The following is a 20,017-nucleotide window of genomic DNA, read 5'->3' on the forward strand; positions in this document are numbered from 1 at the left end:
TGGGGAGTTTCCATATTGGGAGTTCCTTAAATGGATGGCATCACAGGAGTGCTTCCTGTTCTCCCTAATAATAATGATTATTGGGGGGCAGCTGGGTGGCTCAGTGGATGGAGAGCCAGGACTAGAGATAGGAGGTCTTTTGGCCTCAGACACTTCCTAGCTGTGTGACTCTAGATAAGTCACTTAAGTCCAGTTACCCAGCCCTTTACCACTCTTCTGCCTTGGAACCAAGATAGAAAGTAAGAGTTTAAAGATTATTAAAAGAAAGTGAATGACTATTTCCATAGTGGAAACAGCATTGTTGTTTGCTATAATTATATATTTAGGTAAGTGAATTGGCTATTTTTTTATGGAAGGTAAGAGTTTAAAACAGTGATTCCCAAAGTGGGCGCCACTGCCCCCTAATGGGTGCTGCAGCGAGCCAGAAGTGCGGTGATGGCCACAGGTGCATTTATCTTTCCTATTAATTGCTATTAAAATTCAAACAAAATTAATTTCCAGGGGGCTAAGGAATATTTTTTTTTCTGGAAAGGGGGCGGGAGGCCAAACAAGTTTGGGAGCCACTGCTTTAAAAGATAATCATGATAATATCAAAGCCACTTCAGCATGGTTCTTGTTCCCTTTGGATGTCCTTTGTTTTCTGGTTACTTTTTGTTTTTCATCACTTACGTTGATGTCTGCATCATTTTAGGGTTTGCAAAGTACTTTTCAAACATTATTAGCTCATTTGGTCATCAGAGCCCCCTGGGGAAGAGATGCTATGGTGATCCCCATTTCACAGATGAGGAAATGGAGATGCAAAGAGTAGGAATGACTTGGCCAAAGAGATGCCCACAGGTGGCCAGGGGCAGGGGGGCCTCATCTTCTCCTGCTCCTTTAAGGAGAGCTCCCTCCCTCCATCCTCAGCGAGCACAGTCCTTCCTGTCCTGCACTGGACCTGCTGGCGAATGTTTCTGGACACAGTAGGGCCAGACTCCTAAGAGAGAGCCCACGTCTGTGGGGGGTTACCTCCAGGGGTCTCTGCCTCGCTCTCTCCCTTTTCCCAAAGATGTCGCTGTCCCCCCTTTAAGAGCTTGTCTCCCAGAAGGCTCTTGGCAGGATCACCTTCGTGTGGGCTAATCAGTTCATATCCGTCAATCCAGGTCAGCCTGAGGTCCAGAAGAGCGTGGATGGCTCTGGTCTCTGTCTGGAAGGAGGAGGAAGGGAGAAGGTGGCGGAGAAGGGCGGGAAGGATGAGGCCAGGCCAGGCCAGGGGTTCACCCTTGGGCCTCCAAGAGGAGAAGCCAAAGAAACGGGACAAACAGTAGCTGTTTCCTGGTGTAGGGAGTTCCCCGTCTCTGCATCTCTTGACTGATCACATCCTCTTTCTGTCACAAGTTCTTGGCCATCCTGATTGCTCCGAGTTTTTCATTTAGACTTGCAGGGCTCTGAGGGCAGGCTTGGAGGCATTTTTGTCTTTATTATGTCATATTATCTCCAGAGCGGGGCTCAGTTCTGAGCACCGAGAGCAGGAATACTTCCCAAGTGCCCGTGGGGTCCATGGTACCCCGTGCCCTGTGTGTGCCCGCTAGGAAGGCGCGAGTTGTCTGGTCCAGCGCAGATGGGCATCTCTGAAACCTTTGCCGGGCGGGCATGTCCCGTGGAAGCTGGGAAGTCGCACAATCCTGGGCCTGAGACTAGAGTAGACCCCCCGTGAACAGCCCCTGGGCCCCGGTCACCAGTGTAAGGATGTAGAGACCCTCCCGGGAGCGGGTCGCCACTCCTTCCACTTCTCTCGTGCAGACACCCCGTCAGCTTTAGCCCGATACCCCAGGGCAGCGGCAGAAACTACAGGCGAGCCCCCACGCCGCTGGAGGAGTCCCTGGGCTCCCGGCCTGGCCAGAACAGGAACCTCGCAGCCTCTGGTCCGGCCCCAACATCAAAGGCCAAGGGTCACTTTGAAGGCTCTGCGGCTCTGCTTTCAACTTGAACCAAGAGTCCCAGGAGGGTGAAGAGTAATAAACAAAACTGAGGGACGGCGAAGCTGGTGCCAAAGTCTGAACAATGGTCATTGTGCAGCTTCAGCACTGACCGTCCTGGAAGCCCCGAGCTGGAAGGGACCCCCTCAGCCGCCCAGGCCAGCCTGTATCTGAACAGGAATCCCTTCTGCAACTGCCCAGTGAGGGATCACTGGCCTCTCTTTGGAGACTTTAAGGGATGGGGAGCTCATTACCTCCCAAAGCATCCGCCAGCCCTCTGGGGTCTCTCATCTTTAGGAAGGCTTTCCTTGGGATCAAACTTTAATGGGCCTCTTTGCATTTTCACTTTGCTAAAGCTAACTCCTTCATTAATGTTCCAAAATTCAAATGCTGGACTCATTGATAGGTTCTAGAAGGGTGAGGGACATGCCATGTAACATTAAGTGCCAGGGGCAGCTCAGTGGATAGAGAGCCAGGCCTGGAGATGAGAGGTCTTGGGTTCAAATTTGACCTCAGATAATTCCTAGCTGTGTGACCCTGGGCGAGTCACTTAACCCTAATTGCCTAACCCTTACTGCTCTTCTGCCTTAGAACTGATATTGAGTATCAATTCAAGACAGAAAGGAAGGATTAAAATAAAAAAAAAAAAGAAAGAAAGTGAATTGCTACTTTTCATAGTGAAAAATATAAAATACATTCCAGCAAGTGAATCTGTTATTTCTTTTTGCTGAAACATCACTTCATTGTGGCAACAGTAAAAGGAACAAGTATTTTTTCAAAATTAATCTGTTCCTTCCCCCAGTCAATTTTTAAAAATTGGAGAAATGAGCCCCAGCCCGTAGTCCGGCAAACTCGCATCTCCCATTAGGCTCTCTGGCAGGAGGGGAGGGAGCGGCCAGCTTCCTGGCCATCATGGTGGACACACGTTGACCAGAATCCTAAAGCCAAGTTGTTTTTCTGTCCGATGCTGTTTTCATTGTTCTCCTGGCTCTGTTCAGTTCACGGAGGTCTTCCCAGTTTCCTCTGAAACTGGCCATTTCATCATTTCTAAAAACACAACAACATCCCATTAGACTTGAACCGCAGTTTGTTTAGCCGTCTCCCAGGAGGAGGGTGCCCAGCCCTTAGATCCAGCGGCTCACTGCCGCCAAGGGAGCTGCTGCGAACATTTCTGTTCATAGAGATTCCTTCTGTGGCTTTGCTGTCTTTGGGGCGCGGGCCCCCAAGTGTCATGCAGCGGCCAGAGGCCTGGCTCTGGAGTCACGAACACCCGAGCTGAAATCCAGCCTTAGAGCCTTCTGTGTGACCCTGGTTGGGCAAATAACTTCAATTCTGTTTGCCTCGATTTCCTCATCTGTAAAATGGGGCTCAGAGCAGCACCTATCCCTCGGGGTTGTTGTGAGGATCAAATGAGATCATATTTGTAGAGTGCCTGGCCCATAGTAAACACTGTATAGATGGTAGTGATAATAATAATCATAATATTAAATATATTCATTATAATGTATTTTAAAAGATGCGATAATGTAGCCAGCACTTACGTGGTTATATGAGATATAATAATTAACACAAAGATACATTTTGATTGTAATGATTATATTTTATGACATAGAATTAAATAATATATGTAATATAGCTTATAGTTAATATAATACATATATAATAATAAGTGCCATTATTATTATTTGGAGGCAAAAGGGTTTGGACAGTTTAGTATCTTTCTGGGAATAGTTTCAAATGACTTTCTAGAATCAGTTACTTCATTTTTTCCAAATGAGGAAACTGAGGTCCAGACTTGCTCACAGCCACACAGGTAGCACGTGGTAGAACTAGGAATCGAGCCCAAATTTGATGCATTTTCTTTTTTTTTTTTAAACCCTTACCTTCCATTTTAGAATCAATGTTGTGCAGTAGTTCCAAGGCAGGAAGGGCTAGGTATTGGGGGTCAACTGACTTGCCTAGGGTCACACATCTAGGAAATGTCTGAGGCTAGATTTGAACCCAGGACCTCCTAAATCTCATGCTTTTCCCACAGCACCATGAGAAAATGGGAGATTTTGTCATTGACCAAAATAGGGAGGATGGGAAGGGAATCCAGTTGAGTGAAAGAAGAAGATCTGGGTTTAAACCCAAGTTGGAGGGTTGGCAGATGGCTGAGTACAATGCTCAGGAGGCTGTTCGAGTTGATATCGTTTTGTTTTTATTGCCCAGGTGTGACGAGGACCCTGTGCCTGTTCATGAGGACCAGCCTGACCGGGCCAGTCTCAGGTATGGAGGCAGAAATGCCAGGGGCCTTGTAGGTCCCCAGCTCAGGAATGACTGGCATCTGCCATCTTTTCCCTTCTTTGATTTACTTTATCTCAAAGCTCCCCTTCAAGGCTGCAAAGAAAAAGGTTGATTCTGCATCCTAAAGCCATCAGCTCTTGCCGGGGTCCTAGAGGTAGGGCCAAGACAGAGTGTGGGGCCAGGCGCGCGCCTGCAGGAGTTCTTGCCTCGGGGGTCAGTTGGGTTTGAGTCTGAGGAGAAGGAAGGAGGCTCCACAAGTCCTGCCTATCCCTGCTGACCTCCCTCTCCAACAGCTTGTCCCAGCAGGAATCCAAATAGCATCCATGCAATATTCCAGAGGAGGGCTGGAGAAAGGACTTTTAGGCACCAACAAAGCTGCCCAGAAAACCCTCCCACCCAAGGGACCCTGGAGCACCGCCCTTCCCAGGAGGTAGAACGCTTGCCTGCTCTTCTTAGATGAGGGAGCTCGTAGCATGCACCAGCGTCCAAGGTCTACAGGCTCCACTGAACATTTAATTTTTAATTAAGAGATTTTAAACCTATTTAAAATGTAAGAATTGGTTCTCTCGAGCAGGTTCTGTGGCTCCTCTGTATCGGTTACGCTCCCCAGCTAGATTCTAAGTTCTTTGAGGACCGTTTCGCCTTTTTCTCCTTGGCGATAGGCTCTAGCATAGAGTCTGACTACGAGTGGCGACTTTATAAATGTCGAGCGATGGATGGATGATGCTCCTTTCCCGTTCTGTGTGGCCCTGGGACAGTGGCCTTTGGGCCCCACCCCAGTTACAGCTCCGATGGCTAGCGGTCAGTTTAAATCACCCCTGAATCATGGAAAGCCTGATGCGGTGGCTAACCCACGCCCGAATCATGGCACGGACTAAAAATAGGCACTTAAGTCATCCTTGCAAATGACCCGTTGCCCAGGGCTAGTCATGCTTTATTCCAGGAAGTCAGACGGAATGTCCCCCGAGTTTAATACACCTCTAGGGAGGAGGAGGAACCCATCTCTATCCAAAACTTGTTTCTTTGGGCCTTTTATTGGGTGTCTTTATAAGAAGAAGGAGAGTATACAAATCCTGACATAATGTGCCAAGCCGAAATCTGATGTGGAAATATAGAACAATATAGATCTTATTTATATAAATGCATATACATTGTTCATATAAATTTATATAATTTGTTTATCTAAACTTATATAAACTGTTTATCTAAATTATTTATATAAGTGTAAACAATATAGATATTTTATATAAATTTGTATAAATTATATTAAAATATAAATATATAATTATGTCATATTATATAAAATAATGTCATATTATAACATGGTAAATAAAATAAACTAGAAAAAATAAAACACCAACAATATAGTGATATGTAAGAGGATACAATCAATATAGCATGATAGAAATACAATATAACACGTATTCCAGTATGCCCTAACAATATATCCTAAAGCAATGTAATTGCTATAATGTAATGTAATATTGCATCTTTATAAACATCCTCTAGTCCTACAGTACTCTGACAGAATGTAATCTAACACAGATTAGACTAGAATAGGCTACAATATAGCATAATCGCCCATTATTCCAGCATAAGCTGAGGGTAGTGCCATCAGCGTGGAGCGAGGATCTGTGCTTTCCGAGCTAGAGCGAGGGAGTCCCCATCCGGGTAGACGAGCATCTTCTCTGCCACGGGCAGTCTCGGGCTCGGATGTCGGAGCCCTGAGCGGTTGGGCGGCTTCTCCGGTGTCAGCATGTGTCCGAGGGTCTAGAACTCAGGTTTTCTGGTTCTGCGGTCAGGGATAGAGCAAGGATTTGGTGCTGCTTCTGTATAATATTATAATGATGGGCTTTAACACAATGCCACGATTTAATGTGGTGGAACAAGAGAGGGACCCAGTTTCAGCCTCTTCTGAAGTTTAAGCCCTCCAGATCCTCTTTCTAGGCTGAGTGGTGGGCTCCTTGGCTGGGTGCGTGATCCTCTCTGGCCCTGAGCCCCCTCCCCTGGCATCCATCTCCTCCCCCTCCATCCATTGGGTTTCTTCTTGGCACCCTCCGGCCTGAACTGTCTCGTCCATCCCGCTCTCCCAAGCTCTCTCTGTCTCTTGGCCGTTGATGATGGCATTGTAGGGAAGGTCTGGAGAACCTCCATCCTTCTGTCTTCTCCTCTCCTCCACAACAGTCTCCTTGGATCAAGGAGGCCAGCATGAGGAAAGGGAAATAAGTACCTAAGGCTGGGTGACCCTGCTGTGCCCAGCCTTGCCCGCCCAACTTTTCTTGGCTTCTCTGCTGTGGAGGAGAACAAGATAAAGCCCTATCTGGAGCTCCTCGGCAGCAGGCCCTGGGCGGAACCCCAAAGAGCCAGGGAGACTGAGGCTAGAGCCTGTCCCAGAGAGCCCTCTGAACAAAGGGGGCTTCCGGGCCCTCCTTTTTGAAGGAGGCCCTTTTTTTTTAGGGTGATTGCCTGAGACTTGGCATAGAGGGGAAATTTCTCTCCCTTCTGCCCAGTGAAAGAAGGACGTGTGCAGATGCCTATGGATTGCTCTTAATTTAAATAAATAAAGCTGAAATAAACTGGCGTTGTTGTTAGTTCAGGGGTGATTTTGCTTTCCCAGTCTATTAGTAATGGAGTCTTTAAATACATTTTTAACAAAAAATGTCTCTGGCGCTAACTGCTATTTTTCTCTCCTCCCCCTCAAATTCTCACCCATTTTCAAGGACGCCAATTTTTTCTCTTCCAGTTATGAATCATGAGGAATGCCGCTAGACTCCCCAGGAGCCCTTCCTTTGGGGTTGGGGGACTTTGCATGGAATCCTGGTCCTGATCCAAATCAATCTGTCAGTCAGTCAACCAGTTTACATTTGTTACATGCCTACTATGTATGCTGGAGATCTAAAAAGAGGCAGAAGGCAGCCTCTGCCCTCCAGGAGCTTACAACAATCTAACGGAGGAGAAAACAGGCCAACAAATAGAGATGGCAGAATAGAGTGGACCAAGAGCCAAGCAGAGAGATGGGAAGTCTTGGGTTCTGATCTTGCCTCAGACACATCTTAGCTGGGTGACCCTGGACAAGTCACTTCACTCCCATTGCCTCACCCTGAGTGTTCTTCTTCCTCAGACCCAATTCTAAGACAGAAGGTCAGGGTTTAAAATAAAAAGCAAGCCATAGACACAATAAATGGGAAACCAATTAAGAGAGAAGTCACTGGAATTAGGAGACGTGAGGCAAGGGGCCAGAGAGGATGCCCAGATGGGGAGGGTCTTGTTGGTGGGCCAGCCGTGAGGCCAGTGTCCCTGGATTGGAAAGTCTGCCAGGGGGTCCTGGAAGGGCAGCGTCGAGGCCCTTATTTACTCCCCTCGACCCCCTGCAATGGAAACACCTCCCTGTCAGCCTTCAGTGGCTCGGCCATGGCAGGTTGGGAGCGAGAAGGGCCTCTCGAAAGGATTCAGGCCAGCTCCCTTCATCCCATAGGTTCAGGGGGCCCCCTAGAAATCCGTGATCCCGTAACCCTATGTCTGCTGATTTTTCTCAGCCCAGTTTCTTCCTCTGTTTCCTTTAATACTTAGTAGGGTACCCAGTAGGGGCTTACTAAATGCTTGTTGATAGTTGCCTGAATGACTGTGAGGATGGCTGACATTTATAGAAGTAAGATACAATTGGTGAAGATGACCTGCTAGCTAGGAGCCTCTCCACTGGGCCTGAAGTAAATCATCTCCATTTTCAGATAAGAAAACAGAGGCTTGGATGGGGTTTGTGGTTTGCCTGGGGTTCCCCGGCCAGTCCCTTTTGGATGTGGAGTCTCCAGATATTCCCAGATCTCAGGAGAACCCCTGAGGGACCTGGATTAGCCCTTCACTCAGTAAGCATTTATTAAGCACCTACTGTATGCCCAGTTTGGGTTGGACTCATCTCTGGGGATACAAAAAAAAGCAAAGGATAATCCTTGCCCTGGAAGGATCACAGTCTCCTGGGGGAGGCTCAGCACTGTAGAATGATGGGATTTTCTTGGCAAAGGTCCCATTTCCTTTGCTGATGGATTAAGGCAGAGGTTAAGTGGCTTGCCCAGGGCCACTTAGACAGATAGATTTAACTATCTATGGCTAGAATTTAAATAGCTATCCTTTCTAAGATAGGATTCTCCCAGTTAGACACTGTTGGTAACCTTCCAGACCGAACCAAGTCCTGTCTCCAAGGACCTGGATTTGACCTTTGGCCAAATTTTGGGAGCCAATATGACAGAATGGAAAGAGTGTTAGACTTGGAATCAGGGAGGCTTAATTTGAATTCATTTAGTGTTCATTATATATATTATATATTAATTAAATTTAAAGTGAGCTCATGACGCTTATCAGCTAGGGGCCTCCGGGTAAATGGTTTCTTCATCTGTAAAATGGGTAGAATCATAGTTTTTCCCTCTGAGGGTAGTTGGGAGGACCTTATAAGAAAAGACACTAACTTTGTCAATCATCATGTGAAGAAGAGCTATGGATACTCTGATCCTCTGATCTACTTTAAAAGATGGCATTGAAACATTTGATGAAGAAAATACCACATGGGGGCAGTTGGGTAGCTCAGGGGATAAGAGAGGCAGGCCAGAGGTAGGAGGACTAGCATTCGAATCTGGTCTCAGACACTTCCTAGCTGTGTGACCCTGGGTGAGACTCTTAATTGCCCAGCCCTTATTGCTTCTAAGACAGAAGGTAAAGGGTTAAAAAAAAGAGAAAAACTATCATGGAGTAAAGATTATTAACAATAATCGAATTCAATTTAGCAAACATTCATGAAGCCCATACTTGGTGCTAGGGATTGGGGACACCTGAGGAAGGGATCCCTGGATCCCTGCCCTCCAGCCCCTTACATTCTTTCTGAAAACAAACAAACAAACAAACAAAAAACTAAAACTAAAACAAAGAGAAGTAGGTGCGAGATAATCTGGGGAGAGAGAGAACTGCCATAGGTAGGACAAATCAGGAAAGGCTTCCTGTAGGAGATGGACCTGAGCTGAATCTGGAGGAGACAGAGGGCAGAGGTAAGGCAGCAGATCATTCTAATGAGGAGAGGGCAGTTTGTTTAAGAAAAAAAAGGGGGGGGGGATGCTGTCAGAATGGCCTAAGGCAGAGTTCTTGCCTTCTTGTATGAAGGCACCCTTGGGTGGTCTGGTGAAGCCTATATAGGGATTCCTTTCTCAGAATCTTTTTAAATGCATGAAATAAAACACAAAGGGTTACAAAAGAAATCAAGTAACACTGAAATGCAAAATATTGTGAGGAGCAGCTGATGGAGACCCTTTGGGAAAGGCCTCTGGCCTAAGGGAAGAAGGACTCATTTGCTAATTCCACTAACTGTGACCTCAAACAAGCCACTTTCTCTGAATTTTTATTTTTTCATCCCTAAAGTCAAGTGGATAAACACAGTCCTCAGCAGCCTCTGATCAGGATTGCTGAGTTTAAAGGGAAATGATGGGTGTGAAATTACTAGAGAAATAAAACAGAGAGTGAGGGTGGCTTTGAGAGTCAGGAAGAGCCGGAGTCAGGAACTGCCTTTAACACTTGCCAGCTGTGTGGCCAGAGGCAAGTTAGGCCATCTCGGAGTACTTCCAGTTATTCTTCTCCATGAAAGGTCACCTGCTGATCTGCAATGATGGAAGGAGTTTGCTTACTGGGAATATCCTGTACTGATAGGATCACATGTTCAGACGAGAGATTAAAACCAAAAGAGAGATAGACAGAGAGGGAGAGAGAGACAGAGGGAGAGAGATGAGAGAGAGAAAGAGAGAAGAGAGGGAGGGGGAAAGAGAGGGGAGAGAGGGAAGGAGAGAAAAGAGAGAGGGAGAGAGAGACAGGGAAAGAGATGAAAGAGAGAGAAAGAGAGGGAGGGAGAGAGAAAGGAGAGAGAAGAGAGAGACAGAGGGAGAGAGGGAGAGAAAGAGAGGAGAAAGAGAGAGGGAGAGAGAAGAGAGAGGGAGAAGAGAGGGAGGGGGAAAGAGAGGGGAGAGAGGGAAGGAGAGAAAAGAGGGAGAGACAGAGGGAAAGAGATGAGAGAGAGAGAAAGAGAGAGGAGAAAGAGGAGAAAGGGAGAGAGAGAGAGAGAGAGAGAGAGAGAGAGAGAAGAGAGGGAGAGAGGGGAGGAGGGAGAGAGAGAGAGGAAGAGGAAGAAGTCATCTACAATTTGAAGTGTTACATCACCACCACCAGTACATGGCTGTAACTCTCTGTCCCTTCTACATTGTTCATCTTTACTTCATTTGTGTTCCTAATTGTGTTTCTAATTTTAGAGATGAAAATAATAAAGAAAATTACCCTGACAACATCGCCCTCCTAGAAGAGAACCAGCAGCATGTAGAACAGGCCCTGTTCCATGGAGCATTGCGATACACCATGGGCAACTTCAAGTCTAGAAAACCCAAATCCATCATCAAAGGGGAGCCCGGGAAGGGCCATGCCGATAACCAGGTAGGGGCTGCTGCTTTGGGTCTTGCCTCCCTGAGAACTGTGAGTTTTGGTCATGATGCCTTCAGGCCGAAGGGGCAGGAACCCTTTTATGTAATTATCCCAATGGTTGTCTGGGTAAGAGGGCAGCCAGAAGAGGGAAACTTTTGAGAAGCCCGGGGAGGGCTGAGTTTGCTTGTTGTCACTCCCCCTCGGGTCTCCTAGGCTCCCAACCTTGCTCTCACCCTGGATTCCTCACTCTCACTCATTGGATCAATATAGGCAGCTGCCAAACTTGTTTCAGTCTTGGCGATCGTTCCTTATGCCTCCTTCTTTCCACTCACAGCCACCCTCCGTGTTCAAGCTCTCCCATCACCTCTCGGCTGAACTATATTAATTAACCTTCCAATTGGCTCCCCTCCTTCAAGTCTCATCCCATTCCAGTCCATCTTTCCCTCAGCTGCCAAAGCGATCTCTTTAAGAACAGGCCACCCTCCCCTACTAGCCACCCAATGGCTCCCCACCATCTCTGGGTTGGAGATAAAACCTTGTTTCCCATTCAGGCTCTTTCCTTCTGCCTTTCCAGTCTTTTCATACTCTATTCGTCTTCATATTCTTTACAGTAAAGCCACACAGGGTGCTTCTCTCATCTCCGTGTCTTTCCCCCATTCCTGGAAAGTCCTTTCTTTGTATTCCCACAATGCCTGGTACAGAGTGGGTGCTGACTAAATGTTTGCTGATTGACAGTAATCAGATGCACATTTATTTCACGTTTCAGTGCTATGTTCTCTCAGCAGCGATCCTGAATGGTTTGCCCAGTGTTTGACCCAGCCTTTTGATTCCCAGGAAAGCCCCCTAGAAAAGACCATCATCCCTCATTCCATCCACAAACTTCTGCTTCTTGTCATTTGTGCTTGGTGTGGGTTGTTGCTAGGAGATCATTTTTTTAACCTGAATCTTCTGCTTTGTCCTGAGGGCTCTTGGGCTCCCACCTCCACCTTTTTACATTTTCTTTTTATTTACTTGTTGGTTGGTTGGTTACATTAAAATTCCCAAGTGTCTCCTGGGAGAGGAGGAAAGCTGGCTGAAGCGTGAGCAAGGCATGGGTTCAAGGCCTGGCTCCGATACCTGCTGGCCAGACTAAGACTTGACATGGTTGAGAGGGGCTGCCTGCATTGGGAGCAGGAGCGCTCTTCCCTGGGAGTGCCCCAGCCTCGTGAAATTGTAGCTGCGGTTTCCATCCCCGTGCCCACAGCACCGTCTAGGTGGCGTTGCTCCCGGTGGGCATTTCCCTGGCAGCAGGTATGAATCCAGACATGGCACCAACCCCTTCTAGCTCAATGTCCCCAGGAGACAAGAAAGGATGGGACGGGCCTGGAGGGCATCAGCCTATGGACCTTCTATCAGAAGGGACCTGAGAGCCCCCCCCAGCCAGGGCTCTCATTTTACACAAGAGGTAGCTGAGGCCACGGCATTGTTCATCCTCACTGCTCGAAGGGAACCAGGAACACTCGTGGGAATGTCTTATGCAAGAACTGGATTTTAGGGAGGCAGACTTGCCCAAAGTCTCCGGCCTCACTGTCTCTCCCAGAGTCAGTTATGTCCAGTGGCAGGACAAAAGGTAGGACTGGCGATGGCCCAGAATGCACGCGCCTCCCGAACGTCTAAGTTGGAGCCAGATTGACATAATCGAGGACAAATTGTTTCACATCCTTTGAAATGGGGCAGACTCACGGCTCTCCCAAATACCTGGCTGGGCGAGTTTGTGCTTCGTACAGAGACCTCCAGAAGGCAGGACTCCCCACAGCGGGCTGGGCTCAGCCCAAGAATGTTACCATTCAGAGAAGACTCTGCCTTCTCCAAACAGGAGGAGGGATGAGCCAAGGCCCCTTGTGATTCACTTAGAGACAAGCTTTATTTTTATTAAAGTCTTCTTGAGCATTGCGGTAATGATCTAAACTTGCTTGGCTAATAGTTGTATTTAAAGTAATTAATTTCAATGGATGATGGAGCAGGACAGTTTTGCAGTCATTTCCTCTGAGACTGCATTGGAATTCTTTGTTAGTCAGTTCAAGCTCATTCCCTTTTTCCTCTTACATGGCCACAATGCGCCGTCTATGCCCCTGCTCCTGTATTATCGCTTTGCTTTATTTCACAAAGCTCTTTCTAGATGAGCTGGGCTTCCTCCTGCTTGTTAGCCTTAATGGCCTCAGAATATCCCATTACATTAATGTGCTGCATTTTATTTAGCCATCCCTCGTTGGTGGAGATTTAGGGGGTTTCCAGGGTTAGCCTTCCTTTTTTTTCCCCTTTTTCTTTCTTTTTCGGTTACTTCCGTATTGTTGACATTTTTGAACAGAGAAACTTTGTTATTTAAAATAATGTTTAAAGAGATATTTACTCCACAGTAGAATTGGTGGATCAAAGAGTATGATTTTTAAAATTTCTCTCTTGTTGGTATTTCCAGAGCCTCACTCCTCTTTTCTCTCTGTCTCTCTCTTCTGTCCATCTCTATTTCTCCTCCTCCATCCTTCCCTCTCCTGTCTGTCTGTCTTGTCTTGTGTCTGTCCCTCTCTCTTCTTCCCTCTCTCCCTTTCGGTTTCTCTTTCTTTCTCTATGCCTCTTCTCTGTCTTTCTGTTTCTCTCTTTTATGCCCTCTCTCCTTTTTTTCTCTTTCCCTTCCCACTTCTCTCATCTCTCCCTTCTTGGGTTTCTCTGTCTGTCTGTTTCTCTTCTTTTCTGCCTTTCTGTCACTTTCTCTCTGTCTCTCTCTTCTGTCTGTCTCTATTTCTCCTCCTCCATCCTTCCCTCTCCTGTCTATATGTCTTGTCTTGTGTCTGTCACTCTCTCTTCTTCCCTCTCTCCCTCCCTCCCTTTCTGTTTCTCTTTCTTTCTCTATGCCTCTTTTCTCTCTTTCTGTTTCTCTCTTTTTATACCCTCTCTCCTTTTTTCTTCTTTCTTTCCCTTCTCACTTCTCTCATCTCTCTCTTCTTGGGTTTCTCTGTCTCTGTCGGTCTGTCTGTTTCTCTCCTTTTCTGTCTCTCTCTGTCATTTTCTCTCAGTCTCTCTCTTTCTCTGACAGTCTCCCTCTCTCTTACTCTATTTCTGTGTCACTTTTAGTCTCTCTCTCTCAATAACTCTTTCTTTTTCTTGCATTAGATGGTTCCTTTCAGCTGTAGATGAATGACTCTACAGTTATGGGTCCCTCGGTGGGCTGGGTGCCTGTTGCCCCTTATCACTAGGACACTGGCAGTCTCTTTACTGACTGGCCGCCGAGCTCACTTTTTAAGATGCTGAGGGGCCAAGATCTTTGTTGGAGGAGAAGGTGACTTAAGCCATACCACAAAAGCATCTTCCTCTCAAAGGGCAGTCAAGGTGGGCCACATCAGTTGCTTTGCTGACCTCCTTTCTGCCCGTGAGACTTCATTTGTCAGCAGCGGTTTTGGAAGCAGTGATGGCCCATGTCCCATGGTCCTCTCTCCCTGGCTTCACACTCTAGGAGGTCGCTGGCCTTTATTTGATGAGGGCCACCTCAGCCTGGTCGGGAAAGCCCGGGGGCTCTCCTGTAGGGAGCTGGGCATATACCCCTTGAATCTCCTGCCCAGGGAAGCCCCAGTCCTGATTCCGCAGGAGGCCACTCTTGAGGTTCTTGGACTGTCTCCAGCAGTTGTGGTAGAGCCTAAAAGGTCTGACGTGAGTGTTTCTCTTGCAATCCAAATAATAATCCCAAAGACCTTCCGGCAAAGCACTCCAGTGATGGATTGACTGGGGTCCTGCTTTCAGAGAATTCAGACTTCCTCCCGCTGGCTGTAGCTGGCCAGGTGTTAAAAGCAGAATGCTGCACGTTTTAGATGGTCATCCCATCCCATTTACGTTTTTTCTCCAAATGGGAATTAGAATCAGAGTTTGAAATGGAATCAGACAAAACACTCCCAGGGGTTGCTCCATGTGCCCTCTTGGCCCATTGGCATTGACTTAGCCTCTGTCCCTTCCAGCCCCCCAGGACAGCTAACAGACTGAGCCCTCGATGGCCCTCTCTGCTCCCGATGTCCTCCGAGATCCTAATTTCAGACCTGGGTGGGGATGTTAAGGATGATCTAGTCTGGGATTTCCTGACCTTTTTGGAACAAGGACCCTTTTGTCAAGTTGGCAAAGCCTAGGGGCCCTTTCTCAGACTCATGCCTTTAAATGGAACAAAACAAAACTAGAACACATAGACTCCAGCGGCCCCCAGTAAAATGACCAAAAGGAAAACGGACCTGAGGTTTTAAAAAGAAATGTTAACAAAATACTGTGGGCTCTAGTTTGGTCAGTCGGCCAGTCAGTCAGCGTCAGTGCCCACTATGTGCCAGGCTCTTCTCTTCGGTGAGTGGCGTGGATTCCCATCATGCCAGAGGTCTCCTCCAGGTTCAGGCCTAGGATGGTAAAGATGCTCTTTGCCTCTCTCAGATTCTGGTAGGCAAGTTCTCCCACGGCAGACGAAGGACCAGCCCTGACCGCCGTCCCATGGGGCCTGCCCCATGGCTGCTTTGGGAAGCCGGAGAAGCGTTCGGGATCGATGCCCCTCCTGGGAGTCTCCCGTGGACACGTCTCCTTTGGGATCTGGAGTTTAATAGACCAACTGGTCTTAAGGCAGCAGGGAGAGAAACAAAGCGCGCCTGTCTGTGAATGAACGACAGCACAGTCTAGGAGAGAGAGCTCTCTGGTTTGGCTGGAGTGGCGGCTTCCCAAAGAAGAAGATTTTCACTCAGAGATGAGCAAACGCTTTCCACGACTTAGAGCCGGACTCGTGGGGGAGGTCTCCCTCCCTAGAGGTCTTCGAGGGAGGCCGAATGACCTTTTCTCAGGGATTTTGGGGTTCTTGTTCACACATGGTTGGAGCCTGAGTTCAAATTCTGCTTCAGACACTTCACAGCAGTGTGTGGGTCTAGTTCTTGGGCAAGTCACCTCCTCTCTCAGAGACTGTTTGCTTGTCTGTAAAATAGGGATAACAAGTGGCACCTGCCTTGCGGGATTGCTGGAGCTCAGGGAAAGCACTTTGCCAACCTTCACATGCCCCTTAAATGCCAGCTCTGGCGAAGAGGAGGATAACATGGCTTGGATTAGAGAGCCCTGCTGATTCCATTCATTTACTCAAATTTGGATCTGCTCTACTCATTTCAGCAAAGATTTATTCAGCCTCAGCTCGGATAGGAAGACAAAAACGCAGAACTTCCACGGTGGGGCAGGGAAGAGCAGGGAAGGGCAGAGAATACTTCCGATAGAGGCAGCCCTAGAATTGTGGGGCTGGAAGAAACCGGAGAGGCGGTGAGGTCCTGCTCTCCCGCCTTACTGGCGATAGTGGCGACAGGATTCAGAGATGGAAGGGAATTGGAAGGCAATCTAAGCTGACCCTCTACATCAGGGATTCCCAAAGTGGGCGCTGTCGCCCCCTGGTGGGTGCTTCACTGATCCAGAGAGGCGGTGATGGCCACAGGTGCATTTATCTTTCCTGTTAATTGCTATTAAAATTAAAAATAAAATAATTTCCAGGGGGCTGAGTCATATTTTTTCTGGAAAGGGGGTGGGAGGCCAAAAAAATCTGGGAACCACTGATCTACATTATCTTGCTGAGAACTTGGAGGTGATGAGAGATGAACTGATCTGACCCAGGAGCCGTAGCTCGTTGGAGATCTCTTTCAGCTCGTTGGAGATCTCTTCCAGCCCGGATCATCTGATTTTTCCCGTTCCCCAGGATCAGGAAGCACTCGCGGGTCGGGGATGGCTGGAGGTCCGGGAGGTTCTCTGTGGCTTAGCTTGTCATCGGACGGTTTAGAGGAGATGGTCTTCATGTGCCCCGTGCTGTAGGGCCCGGGAGGCTGGGGGAGCTCTTCTGGAAGGATGGCTGTGAATGCAAGAAATAAAAAACAGGAAGCACTTGTGTGAAAATGCGTGAACTCTAGCTACACGTACGTGTTTGCCCACGGACATATGTCTATGGATGCGCGTATAAGACAAGCTCAGAGGCAGCAGAGCGAGAGCCTTTGGTGGAGGAGGGCCAAGATTCCATCCCTGTCTTTGGAGAACGTCCATCTTAGTGGGATGACGAGGCGGCGCCTGCCCAAACCCAAAGCTTAGCAAAACCTGCTTGGCCTCCCGTCTCCTGACTCCGAGGTCCCCCATAGCCAAGTACGGGACCACATGCGCCCCGATTACACCAGTGTCCTCCTCCTCCTCCGTATTATAAACTAACCTGAGGGGAAAGCAAGCAGCCGGGCTTCCCTTCCCGGCCCTCCAGGGAGTTTTGAAGACGTCTCTGTCAGTTGACAAACACGGGCACCCATCAATGAGCATTTCCTGCGGGCCTCCTGGGAGCCGGACCCCCTCGTCCAAACCCTTCATTTTGCCGATGAGAAAGCTGAGGCCAGAGACTTCGTGGTGAAGTCGGACAGGCAGCCGAGGGATTTTTGCAGAGTTCAGTGACTCGCCCAGATCATAGCGCTAGGTCCGAGGCCAGATTTGAACCCAGGTCCTCCCCATGTTGGACCTGGCTGTCCATCCCCCTTGCTCCTTAGCTGCACTCCTCTTCTGATGAAGACTTTGGATCTGGAGTCCGTTATCCTGTTCCATACTAATCTCTTTGTCCGTCTTTACTCCCTACGAGATCAGGGCAGGAGATTCTGACCTTTGCTATCTGAGAGACCTTGGACAAGTCATTGAACTTCCCAATTCTTGGGCTACGTACAAGTCTGGAAAGCGAAGGGTCCCTTCCCTCTATTGGCTTTTTCCAGGTTATCCTGGATGGGTCTCAGTGCGTGCAGAACTCTTTATGTGTTAGATCCCCAAGTAGATGGTGAGCCTCTTGAGGGCAGGAACTGAATTTTTGGGGTTTTTTTTTGGCTTTTTTGTTTATTTGCCTTTCTTAGCACAGGGCCTGGCACACAGTAGGAGGTTAATAAATGCTTGTTGAGTGACCAGCTGACTTTTTAAGGACTTTGAATTCAAGAGTTATGATCTCTGACCCTCCCGGTTAAGGGACTTGCTGCGGTGCGTAGAACTGGCGAATGGCAGAGGTTGGATTTGAACCCAAGTCTCTCGATTCTTGGTCCGATGTGTGTTCTGTGAAGACGTGCCAGGATAAAGCGTGAACTTGGAGTCACGCGCGCCTCTGGGTCATCACTTACCATCTGTTTGCCCCCGTTTCTTCCTCTATAAATGGGGAGGATAATCTTCCACGGCTCTCAGGGCGGTTGTTTGTAGAGCACTTCGCCAACCTTGAAGCCCGTCTAAAGGCACGTCGCCATGGCTGCCGCCGCCATGGCTGCCCCTGGCTTGGCTCTCAGGAGCCCCCCACAATCCGCCCCGTCCTGGTTCCAGGCAGCATCCCATCTCCCGTTCGGAGCGTGACAGTCCGCGCCTCTCCACCCTCTTCTTCTCTTTCGGCCAAACGTCCCGAGTCCCGGGCATGCCTCCCCCTTCTGCGCAGTGTGCCAGCCGCTCTGCCAGGGCAGAGACCGAAGGGTGCCCTCCGGAAGCTTTCCTGCCACAAGGGGAGACGACCCGAGCAGAGAGCGGCAGCGGGGAGTGGCGCGCGGAGGGGAGCCCCGGCACGTGGCGCGTCTCAGCCCCAGGAGCCTCTCGTAGGTGCGCCCTCTCTGCTTCTTTGTTCTCAATCGTGGGTGCCTCACTGCCAGGGCAGCCTCCACGGGGGCTTCTAAGCCGTCTGCCTTAAAGAAATCGATCTGTGGGTGCGATCTGCGTCACCCCTGCAGAGAGCGCTGTCTGCAGGGAGTGCTGCCCGCCGGATGCCGGGGGCGCTGGCCGCTGTGGCCACCCACGAGATGAAGGTGGAGGAAGAGTAACGAAGGGTCCGTCTGGACGGCTAAGCCTTCACTGGAAATGCCGGTGAGTTGGGGGGAAGGAATGCTGAAAACTGGGGGGACCAGAAGGGGATCATCCGTGACTTCTGGAGCCTCCTGCCTCCTCTCCATCCCCCTGGACAAGGTCCCTCCTTCCCTGGGCCCACTGGGAGACTGCGGCGGGCACGGCCGTCCCCTGCCAGCCTGCTTTTAACACTGGCCAGCTGCAGCCGGGGGGAGGAAGTCTGAATTCTCTGAAAGCAGGACCCCAGAACCTTGGGCTTCCTTCCTTCCTCAACCCCAGTGAGGCGATGGATGAGGCCGGCCTAGCCTTGGGCCCAGGATGGCCTTTAGAGGTCCTCCTGCCTCACGGCATGATGAGGAAACTGAGGCTCAGGAGAGGCCCCCCCCCCTCCAGCTACACCAGAAACTCAAGGAAATTCAGAGTGGAAGAACCCAATCCTGGATGCCTTTTGGCTGCCTTTTTTGTTTTTTCTTCGTTTTCTCTCTCTTTGGCTTCCGACTTAGGGAGGTAGACTTAAACCAATGAAGATCCTTTTGTTTGTGCAGGCTAGACGGGCCCAGAGAGCCAATTCTGGGGGAAGAAGACGGGGCAGGTAGCCCGCTCTGGGGCAGGGACTCCCCAAATGGGGAGGGGGCACATTTCACCCTCTTTTGTTTCCTTCAGTTGTTTTTCAGGCTGGTCTGAATCTTTGTGACTCTGTTCGGGGATTTCTTGGTAAAGACACTGCAGTCCATTGCCATTTCCTTCTATAGCTCATTTTACAGATGAAAAATCTGAGGCAAACAGGGGAAGTGACTTGCCCAAGGGCACACAGCTAGTAGTGGAGGCTGACTTTGAACCCAGGTCCTCCTGACAGAGCTCCATTCTGCACCATGGCCATTAGCAATGAATACTTTAACAAATGGAAAATGGAAAATGGATACTGCATGTGACATTTAGTACTAAACTTCAAGTCAGTTAACTCATCCATTATCTAAATAAAAATAGAGTACCATCATGTGATAAATCATGTTAATATTTGCTGCCATTTATTTAGCATTTAAATCTATCTTATCTCCTTTGAGAAGGACGGGAGAGAGAGGGCCCACCTCAGAGAGCAAAGGATGAGAGCTGTGGGAGGAAGTCCCAAGAGTACCATTATTCCCATTTTACAGATGCAGAAACTGAGTGTTAGTGATGAAGGGCCTTGGGCTGAAAAGTGTTTGTGGGAAGCTCCTGGGCTCTAAGCCCTAGAATCAAGTCAAGGCTTATCTATTTAGCACTTTGGATGGACCTTCTGCTAGAGATAAAAGCAGAAAGGGAGATAGTTCTTGCCTTCAGGAAGCTAATAACCTAATGGAGAAGTCAGCACACAAAAAAGACCTTGAAAAGCTGGGGGCTAGTCCCTCCCTCCTTTCTCTTTTTCCTTCCTTCCTTCCTTCCTTCCTCCCTCCCTTCCTTCCTCCCTCCCTCCCTCCCTCCCTCCCTCCCTCCCTCCC

The 20,017-nt window shown here is 48.8% G+C and overlaps 1 protein-coding gene across 1 annotated transcript in view; it reads left to right on the forward strand.

Moving 5' to 3' along the window:
- Nucleotides 1-10,404: 10,404 nt before the first annotated feature.
- Nucleotides 10,405-20,017, forward strand: part of FAM13C (family with sequence similarity 13 member C) — an 82,397-nt gene continuing 72,784 nt past the window's right edge. The window contains exon 1 of the mRNA XM_044659217.1: nucleotides 10,405-10,700. Within this exon, the coding sequence (XP_044515152.1) occupies nucleotides 10,446-10,700 (255 nt within the window). The 5' untranslated portion in view covers nucleotides 10,405-10,445. The remainder of the gene's footprint in view (nucleotides 10,701-20,017) is intronic.

Source organism: Gracilinanus agilis, chromosome 2 (genome assembly GCF_016433145.1).
Source record: "Gracilinanus agilis isolate LMUSP501 chromosome 2, AgileGrace, whole genome shotgun sequence".
In the NCBI taxonomy this organism is placed as follows: Eukaryota; Metazoa; Chordata; class Mammalia; order Didelphimorphia; family Didelphidae; genus Gracilinanus; species Gracilinanus agilis.